At 48.9% G+C, this 11,191-nt stretch overlaps 1 protein-coding gene across 10 annotated transcripts in view; it reads left to right on the forward strand.

Annotated features, from left to right (window-relative positions):
- The first annotated feature begins 843 nt into the window (after window positions 1-843).
- Window positions 844-11,191, forward strand: part of TBRG1 (transforming growth factor beta regulator 1) — a 78,715-nt gene continuing 68,367 nt past the window's right edge. For all 10 annotated transcript variants that reach the window (XM_085873457.1, XM_085873460.1, XM_085873452.1 and 7 more), the window contains exon 1: window positions 844-1,096. In XM_085873457.1, the coding sequence (XP_085729583.1) occupies window positions 1,004-1,096 (93 nt within the window). In that variant the 5' untranslated portion in view covers window positions 844-1,003. The remainder of the gene's footprint in view (window positions 1,097-11,191) is intronic.

Raw genomic sequence — 11,191 nt, forward strand, 5'->3', positions numbered from 1 at the left:
CCCTCCTCTCTCTACTCCTCCCTACCCCCTCCTCTCTCTACTCCTCCCTACCCCCTCCTCTCTCTACTCCTCCCTACCCCCTCCTCTCTACTCCTCCCTACCCCCTCCTCTCTCTACTCCTCGCTACCCCCCTCCTCTCTCTACCCCTCCCTACCTCCCCTCTCTCTTTCTCCTCTCTTCTCTCTCTCCCTATGGCTTCATCAGTTCACTTAACACTTCATCGCTGTTATTTTCTTAAATAAATATGTTAAAAAGATTTTCATGATATTTGGTGCCAATTTACGCTCGATTGGCCCGTCCCTCCCATGACGTCATCTCTACCTCGTGTTCATTCATGTTCAGTGACAGCAACTTCGACATCATGATTTTGACTGTCGTCGTCATCTGGCGATTCTTGATCAAAAAAAATTATTCCACAAATTCACTTTCTCACAAGTCTGAAGCGAATTGTGCGGCCATTATCCTTTGCGTGTTGACAATCCTTCCATCGATGACGTCATGGGAGTGTATGTGGAATTTTTATGGGTGGTGTACCCAACGGGTTTGCTTTTTTTAACTGCAACGCCTCAGAAATTATCAGAATTACAAACCACATTCGGTTCTTCGTTTATTGCTGAAAAATCAATATAATCCCATAAAAAAAGTTTTTTTTCTGATTCTGTGGTGTTCAAAAATCCACAAGAAACCGGGTTACTGACCACACCCCCGGAAATCGTCCAAAAAGCTTCATGACCTGTGACCCGGAAGTATACAAAAACCGACACAGGGAATTTAAAAACATTCATTTAAAAAAAACAAGAGGTAAATTCGGTGTGGTTGTCGGGATGGTAAATGCAATAAATCAGTCATTTGAAATAAACTGGAGGAATTAAAAATGCCAATGGTGTTAGAACGAGAACGAGAACGAGAGCGATGCGATCCGGCCGTGCTGTGCGAGTGTTAGCGGCATGATGGTTTAAATGGCGTCCCATGTTTATTGACCTCCATCAACTCCAACCTGGAAATGAATACGCCGATAGACTATGAATCTTTGATGATGAAGAAGTCTCCGATGATTCACGGAAAAGAACAAACCAGGCCTCCGATGTTGCACATGGTATGAATTTCAGATCCTGGTGGCAGTTTGTATGTATCACGTATCCTGTATGTATGATCGTTTTATTAAGTACAAGCAAATACTTCGCTGATGGGTACAATAAAGTGGGGTGGGAGAGAAAGAGGGAGGGAGCGAGAGAGGAGGCTGTGGTGGGAGAGAAAGGGAGGAAGCGAGGTGAGGGTGGGGGCAGAGAGGAGGCAGGTGTAGGGTGAGGGTGGGGGCAGAGAGGATGAAGGAGAGCGAGGGTGTCCCTGGGAATATCACGACAAACGAACTCGAGTTGGAAGCCGTCTTCGGCTCAGTAACAATCCTGAAGAGAGCCCTCGGCACAAAACTTTGAAAACAGACAACTTCACAGCTTGGTCTGTGAATCATGACCCCTTACCGAAATGAAGCCCGCCCTGGACTTCATTTTGGATACTTTTGAATCGTTTTGGATACAAAATCGCCCTGGGCCCTGAGTGGATGCTTTCAGCCCGCCCTCGGAGGACTCCATTTCACATTCTGAAACCTGTATATATAGATACCAATCTCTCGCGCTCTCTCTCTCTCTCTCTCTCTCTCTCTCTCTCTCTCTCTCTCTCTCTCTCTCTCTCTCTCTCTCTCTCTCTCTCTCTCTCTCTCTCTCTCTCTCTCTCTCTCTCTCTCTCTCTCTCTCTCTCTCTCTCTCTCTCTCTCTCTCTCTCACACACACACACGGGAGAGTGCCATTCCACCTTCTGGAACCAATATATGGAGATACCAACCAAATACACACACACACGGCGGATACTTCGAGACCGGGGAGGGATCCGCTCCAACTTCTGAAACCCACATATGGAGATAACACGCACGCACGTACACACGCTTGGCTAATATCGGCAACAACCCAAGAACCATGTAGCTTTCACCGAAAAACGTTGCATATATATAGACATTTCAGCGATTATGTTCACAAGCATTAATCCTTATTAACAGCTGCGTGTGATGGGTGGAAAAAAAATTTGGCTCGGTAATTTAGAAAACATGTTATTACGGCTTGGAAATCGGGTGTTATTTCATAGCAACTCACTTAGGCTGACAGCACGAACCACTCGCTAGGGGTGACGGAGCACGAACCACTCACTCGGGGTGACTGAGCACGAACCACTCGCTAGGGGTGACGGAGCACGAACCACTCGCTCAGTGTGACGGAGCACGAACCACTCGCTCAGTGTGACGGAGCATGAACCACTCGCTCAGTGTGACTGAGCACGAACCACTCGCTCAGTGTGACGGAGCACGAACCACTCGCTCAGTGTGACTGAGCACGAACCACTCGCTCAGTGTGACGGAGCACGAACCACTCGCTCAGTGTGACGGAGCAGGAACCACTCGCTCAGGGTGACGGAGCACGTACCACTCGCTCAGGGTGACGGAGCACGTACCACTCGCTCAGGGTGACGGAGCACGTACCACTCGCTCAGGGTGACGGAGCACGAACCACTCGCTCAGGGTGACGGAGCACGAACCACTCGCTCAGGGTGACGGAGCACGAACCACTCGCTCAGGGTGACGGAGCACGAACCACTCGCTCAGGGTGACGGAGCACGAACCACTCGCTCAGGGTGACGGAGCACGAACCACTCGCTCAGGGTGACGGAGCACGAACCACTCGCTCAGGGTGACGGAGCACGAACCACTCGCTCAGGGTGACGGAGCACGAACCACTCGCTCAGGGTGACGGAGCACGAACCACTCGCTCAGGGTGACGGAGCACGAACCACTCGCTCAGGGTGACGGAGCACGAACCACTCGCTCAGGGTGACGGAGCACGAACCACTCGCTCAGGGTGACGGAGCACGAACCACTCGCTCAGGGTGACGGAGCACGAACCACTCGCTCAGGGTGACGGAGCACGAACCACTCGCTCAGGGTGACGGAGCACGAACCACTCGCTCAGGGTGACGGAGCACGAACCACTCGCTCAGGGTGACGGAGCACGAACCACTCGCTCAGGGTGACGGAGCACGAACCACTCGCTCAGGGTGACGGAGCACGAACCACTCGCTCAGGGTGACGGAGCACGAACCACTCGCTCAGGGTGACGGAGCACGAACCACTCGCTCAGGGTGACGGAGCACGAACCACTCGCTCAGGGTGACGGAGCACGAACCACTCGCTCAGGGTGACGGAGCACGAACCACTCGCTCAGGGTGACGGAGCACGAACCACTCGCTCAGGGTGACGGAGCACGAACCACTCGCTCAGGGTGACGGAGCACGAACCACTCGCTCAGGGTGACGGAGCACGAACCACTCGCTCAGGGTGACGGAGCACGAACCACTCGCTCAGGGTGACGGAGCACGAACCACTCGCTCAGGGTGACGGAGCACGTACCACTCGCTCAGGGTGACGGAGCACGAACCACTCGCTCAGGGTGACGGAGCACGAACCACTCGCTCAGGGTGACGGAGCACGAACCACTCGCTCAGGGTGACGGAGCACGAACCACTCGCTCAGGGTGACGGAGCACGAACCACTCGCTCAGGGTGACGGAGCACGAACCACTCGCTCAGGGTGACGGAGCACGAACCACTCGCTCAGGGTGACGGAGCACGAACCACTCGCTCAGGGTGACGGAGCACGAACCACTCGCTCAGGGTGACGGAGCACGAACCACTCGCTCAGGGTGACGGAGCACGAACCACTCGCTCAGGGTGACGGAGCACGAACCACTCGCTCAGGGTGACGGAGCACGAACCACTCGCTCAGGGTGACGGAGCACGAACCACTCGCTCAGGGTGACGGAGCACGAACCACTCGCTCAGGGTGACGGAGCACGAACCACTCGCTCAGGGTGACGGAGCACGAACCACTCGCTCAGGGTGACGGAGCACGAACCACTCGCTCAGGGTGACGGAGCACGAACCACTCGCTCAGGGTGACGGAGCACGAACCACTCGCTCAGGGTGACGGAGCACGAACCACTCGCTCAGGGTGACGGAGCACGAACCACTCGCTCAGGGTGACGGAGCACGAACCACTCGCTCAGGGTGACGGAGCACGAACCACTCGCTCAGGGTGACGGAGCACGAACCACTCGCTCAGGGTGACGGAGCACGAACCACTCGCTCAGGGTGACGGAGCACGAACCACTCGCTCAGGGTGACGGAGCACGAACCACTCGCTCAGGGTGACGGAGCACGAACCACTCGCTCAGGGTGACGGAGCACGAACCACTCGCTCAGGGTGACGGAGCACGAACCACTCGCTCAGGGTGACGGAGCACGAACCACTCGCTCAGGGTGACGGAGCACGAACCACTCGCTCAGGGTGACGGAGCACGAACCACTCGCTCAGGGTGACGGAGCACGAACCACTCGCTCAGGGTGACGGAGCACGAACCACTCGCTCAGGGTGACGGAGCACGAACCACTCGCTCAGGGTGACGGAGCACGAACCACTCGCTCAGGGTGACGGAGCACGAACCACTCGCTCAGGGTGACGGAGCACGACCCACTCGCTCAGGGTGACGGAGCACGAACCACTCGCTCAGGGTGACGGAGCACGAACCACTCGCTCAGGGTGACGGAGCACGAACCACTCGCTCAGGGTGACGGAGCACGAACCACTCGCTCAGGGTGACGGAGCACGAACCACTCGCTCAGGGTGACGGAGCACGAACCACTCGCTCAGGGTGACGGAGCACGAACCACTCGCTCAGGGTGACGGAGCACGAACCACTCGCTCAGGGTGACGGAGCACGAACCACTCGCTCAGGGTGACGGAGCACGAACCACTCGCTCAGGGTGACGGAGCACGAACCACTCGCTCAGGGTGACGGAGCCACGAACCACTCGCTCAGGGTGACGGAGCACGAACCACTCGCTCAGGGTGACGGAGCACGAACCACTCGCTCAGGGTGACGGAGCACGAACCACTCGCTCAGGGTGACGGAGCACGAACCACTCGCTCAGGGTGACGGAGCACGAACCACTCGCTCAGGGTGACGGAGCACGAACCACTCGCTCAGGGTGACGGAGCACGAACCACTCGCTCAGGGTGACGGAGCACGAACCACTCGCTCAGGGTGACGGAGCACGAACCACTCGCTCAGGGTGACGGAGCACGAACCACTCGCTCAGGGTGACGGAGCACGAACCACTCGCTCAGGGTGACGGAGCACGAACCACTCGCTCAGGGTGACGGAGCACGAACCACTCGCTCAGGGTGACGGAGCACGAACCACTCGCTCAGGGTGACGGAGCACGAACCACTCGCTCAGGGTGACGGAGCACGAACCACTCGCTCAGGGTGACGGAGCACGAACCACTCGCTCAGGGTGACGGAGCACGAACCACTCGCTCAGGGTGACGGAGCACGAACCACTCGCTCAGGGTGACGGAGCACGAACCACTCGCTCAGGGTGACGGAGCACGAACCACTCGCTCAGGGTGACGGAGCACGAACCACTCGCTCAGGGTGACGGAGCCACGAACCACTCGCTCAGGGTGACGGAGCACGAACCACTCGCTCAGGGTGACGGAGCACGAACCACTCGCTCAGGGTGACGGAGCACGAACCACTCGCTCAGGGTGACGGAGCACGAACCACTCGCTCAGGGTGACGGAGCACGAACCACTCGCTCAGGGTGACGGAGCACGAACCACTCGCTCAGGGTGACGGAGCACGAACCACTCGCTCAGGGTGACGGAGCACGAACCACTCGCTCAGGGTGACGGAGCACGAACCACTCGCTCAGGGTGACGGAGCACGAACCACTCGCTCAGGGTGACGGAGCACGAACCACTCGCTCAGGGTGACGGAGCACGAACCACTCGCTCAGGGTGACGGAGCACGAACCACTCGCTCAGGGTGACGGAGCACGAACCACTCGCTCAGGGTGACGGAGCACGAACCACTCGCTCAGGGTGACGGAGCACGAACCACTCGCTCAGGGTGACGGAGCACGAACCACTCGCTCAGGGTGACGGAGCACGAACCACTCGCTCAGGGTGACGGAGCACGAACCACTCGCTCAGGGTGACGGAGCACGAACCACTCGCTCAGGGTGACGGAGCACGAACCACTCGCTCAGGGTGACGGAGCACGAACCACTCGCTCAGGGTGACGGAGCACGAACCACTCGCTCAGGGTGACGGAGCACGAACCACTCGCTCAGGGTGACGGAGCACGAACCACTCGCTCAGGGTGACGGAGCACGAACCACTCGCTCAGGGTGACGGAGCACGAACCACTCGCTCAGGGTGACGGAGCACGAACCACTCGCTCAGGGTGACGGAGCACGAACCACTCGCTCAGGGTGACGGAGCATCTTGCCTGCTCGTCTGTGCATGCGTGATGTGGTACATCAGTTTGGGGTCCGTGCAAACATTGTAACTTTTCTTTAAAAACGTTTGTTTTTACCGGATTTGCTTTGATTCCCTGTAGAGCACCTCATGAAACCTCCAAAAATAGACAGATCTGGCAGATGCTATGGATAGACAGTCCCTCTGTGTGACAGATCTAGCAGTGAATGCATTAAATCGTATAGCTCAATGAAGCTCGTTCATTTTGGCACGTTCCTAAATTTTTTGTTCACTCAATATAATTCTCCAAACAGTAGAAAAGATGTTTAATACTTTGTTGGAAATTTCACATTTTTTGTGTATGATTGGAGAAGGCGGGAACATAGCCTTGTCGCCCGTAATATAAACATTGCAGTAATCCGCCATCTTGCCTGCTCGTCTGTGCACGAGTCACGTGATACATTGGTTCGGGGTCTGCACAAACGTTATAACTTTATTTTATGATGTCTGTTTTTCACCAGATTTGCTTTTATTCCCCGTAGAGCACCTCGTGAAACATCCGAAAATATAGACACAGATCTGGCAGACGCGATGGACCGACAGTCCCTCTGGGGGACAGAGCACGAGGTCTAGTAGTGAATGCATTAAATCATATAGCTCAATAAAGCAAGTTAATTTTGGCACGTTCCTAATTGTTTTGTTCACTCAATATAATTCTCCAAAGAGTAGAAAAAGATAAGTTTAATGCTTTGGAAATTTCACATTTTCTTGTTTATCATTGGAGAAAGAGGGAACATAGCCTTGCTTGCTTGCTTAAAGTAAATAGGTATATCGGCTTTGTTATAAAGACTCGTTATTTCTTTAAGTTATCATATTTCACAACGGATTTAGTTCTGACGATATTCAATCCTCAAAACCGAAATAATATTTCGATGATTTACTTTAATTAGTTCGTGAGAGTAGATCGTGGAAAATCGTATCATATAATGCATGAAATCGCTCCAAACTCCTAATTTGAAAACTGCAGTACTTGCAAAAACGATGTACACAACGATTCATAGCTATGATGAACAGGCATTCGATAAATAATATGAGAGGAAAGTGCAAAAAAGAAAAAAACTAGTTGAGAAATCTTTGTGGCCTGTGCCAAGTCGAGGCAAGGTTGAGCAGGCCAAAAAACATGGTAGCTTCAGACCCCAGCGAAGAAGTTAATGAGAATGGCAAACAATATATTAATTAATGATCCTAAGTTTTAAAAGATATGTTACAGTTATCTGGAATTAACAAGATCACAGTATATTTGAAGAGATTCCATTCCACTCATTCGTGGCCTGTCAGGCAGACATTGTAACAAAGAAACTAACAGGCAGTCCAATCTGCAAACGTAATTAGTTCTGATGAGATGAGGAAAGTGATTCTTCACCATTGAGGGATGGGGCCAAAACGATATACGAGCCTTTCCACAGTAATGGGTAACCATTGTGTTACATACATAGTCCACATTAAGTGTGTCCAGTTTATCTTGCAAATGAGGGGAAATAAAAGACTGACCCCTCCAATTCTGGAATCCAACAGTAAGAAAATATTCCAACCCAGCACAATTTATTGATGGGGTGTTCTGTCTCCATTAACAGAAATGTAACAAATGTTACATTGACATTCAAGTTGTTGGCATTACCACAGTAGTTATTTTTTTCTAATCAACTGAATATTAATTTTAGGTTGTGGTCAAGAAATGCTATATATATATATATATATATATATATATATATATATATATATATATATATATATATATATATATATATATATATATATATATATATATATATATATATATATATATATATATATATATATATATATATAGCGTTGGCTCTCGTAGTGATGATTATTAAACGACCTCTGACTGCCTCAAAGCCTTCTGTAACAAACGTGACTTTGGACCGCAATCGGAAAGCCAGATTTTTGTACAGCTTTTACGGCGATATGGACTTACCACTAATGTTATCCTTTGTTACACATTTGTCATTTAGGTTGTTATGTTATCACAAAAATAACAAGATCGTATTTTTAAAGGTTGTGCAGCTTGAGCATTTTTTTTTCTTTCATGCCAAATTGACCGATTGCATAACGTTTGTTACTCTGTTTTCAACCCCCCCCAGCATTCACATTAAAGTATATTTTTGGCAAATTCAGGGTGTGGGATATCGTAAGTAGTCTTTTTACACATAATCTAAACCAGTCTCAATCAAAAACGGATGTGTTAATATAAAACTCTTGGTAAATGTATTTAGTTTTTAATATAACACTTAAGACAAAGATTTATTCCCATCACAGTGAATAAAATTTTATCTGCATGCTTTAATTTTAAGAAAATAGCGATTTTGCTATAAATAGTATATATATATATATATATATATATATCTACATTTATATACACCTAAAAACATGTTAGTGGTATTCTATGGATACTCCAGGAATTCTGTGAGAGCTCCTGAAGATAAGACCCTTAAATGTAGCATATTACTTTGGAACAGCCCATATAGCACGATATTTCAAAAAGTTTTTGACGGATTCAGCCAAAACGAGGTGGATGACACGTACAAGGCAATTGGATTTTGGTTCAGGTCTGGATCCAGATCCGGACTATCAGTGGTTTACAAAATTGTTCAGCCTGGCGGAGGCATGCATTCTGCTGAGTGCCATTCCAGTTACCCTTGCCAAAGGAGAGGGTATTGCATTTGGGTCCGTTTGTTACTTGGGAAAAAAACAAAACTTTTTTTGGCAAGTATGTTGATCGCCTCCATTTGTTTGTTTTTGTGGGTGTTTTTTGGGACGCCAAAATAGGTGACCCTTATTGTCAGTAATTCTGTCTGTTTGTTTTGATGTTTGTTTGGATGTTTGTTCGTTTGTCATCAGCATTATTGGTAGTAAACGTGGGCCGATTTTTACCAAACTCAGGTGGCAGGTACATCTTATGACCCAGTGCTTTGGAAATTGTGATTGTTGCGAGGGATGCTTTGGTTCCCCAGTAACAACCGAAAAACCTTCAAAATCGGTACCGTTCACGCGAAATCAATTCCGAAAGCCATTATCCCACGTAGGGTTATGAAATTTGGCACGAATGATCTACAGCTGATGCTCTATCAAATATATTCCGGTTTATGTGATATATGGAATACTTTACCCGCAGTACCCCCTACAATTAGGGTATGCGCAAAAATTGGTGAAAATTGAAGGCTCCTTAGCGACCAGGTGAATGCATCGATGCGCATAAAACTTTGCAGGTTCATGGTACTCAATGAGTACTACAACTTTGCCTCAGGACATATTGACCAATTTCACTTAGGTCAGGGGTCAAAGGTCAATTAGTGAAAAAATACATAATATGCGAGAACTGGAGGTGCCTTCACGCCAAATGCTACTCCTCTTAAGGTTATGGTCGGATGGTCATGAAAATTCACACTAATTGTCTGGAATACATTGTGCACAAACGATCGAGCCGGATTTTCGATTTAGATCTTTGTTCACCCACAGCACCCCCTCGAACTTTGGGGATTTCCGATTTCAAACCGCATTTTCGGTACTTTTCATTCAAATGGATACCGAGTAGTTATCAGTAGATGGAACTGGATGAGATTTGATATGCATAATCTTAAGGTGATTCCCTATCCGCTATATGACATCCATTTTGCTCTATATCTTATAGTTTCCATGCTCGGTGACCCATCGCCACCTACTGGCTTGTTTGTGTGTTTGTTTGTCTGTCCGCTCGCCTCCAGCCCAAACCGCTCAACTGACCGTTCTAACATTTTCAGATATTAATTTTACCGACCCTGCGACGGTCCTGCATTGAAGCTTCGTTGAAGTAGGGCGACCGAAAAGGTAATTGGCCAATATTACCGAAAAGGTAATAGGCCAATTGGCCAATTGACCAAAATTTTCTAAAATCCTCAAATTTCATCCGATCGACTTGAAATTTGAACAGGATTTGCATACCAGGTCAGTGAATTCAACCACCAACATTTGAGGTTATCTTATGGCAAAAGGTCAACATAGGCCATAAGGTCAACCCAAAATAGGCCAAATATTTATATTGTTTCTAAAATTATCAATTTTCATCCGATTGACTTGAAATTTGAAGACCATTTGCATATCACGTCACTGAATTCAATCACCTATTAATTTTGAGATCAGCAGAGGCCAAATGGCTGAAAGGTCAAATTGTGCCAAATTTTCTAAAATCCTCAATTTTCATCCGATTGACTTGAAATTTGAAGACCATTTGCACATGAGGTCGCGAACTCAACCACCTATTAATTTTGTGGTCAACTTAGACCAAAACGTCAACATAGGCCAAATTTCTAAAATCCTCAATTTTCATCTGATTGACTTGAAATTTGAAGAACATTTGCATCTCAGGTCACCAAATTCAACCACCTATTAATTTTGAGCTAAACATAGGCCAAAAGACCAATTTGGGCCAAATTTTCTAAATCCTCAATTTTCATCCAATTAACTTGAAATTTGAAGACCATTTGCATATCAGGTCACTGAATTCAACCGCTGACTAATTTTGAGGTAAACATAGGCCAAATGGTCGACATAAACCAATAGGACAATTTGGGCCAAATTTTCTAAAATCCTCAATTTTCATCCGATTGACTTGAAATTTGTAGAGCATTTCCATGTCAGGTCGCTGAACTGAAATGGTTATTAATTTTGAGGTAAAGATAGGCCAAAAGTTCAAAATAGGCGAAAAGGCCAATTTGTGCCAAATTTTCTTAATCCTCAATTTTCATCTGGTTGACTTGAAATTTGA

The sequence above is a fragment of the Eptatretus burgeri genome, chromosome 3 (genome assembly GCF_056783735.1).
Source record: "Eptatretus burgeri isolate ZD-2024b chromosome 3, Ebu_testis_v1, whole genome shotgun sequence".
Taxonomy (NCBI): Eukaryota; Metazoa; Chordata; class Myxini; order Myxiniformes; family Myxinidae; genus Eptatretus; species Eptatretus burgeri.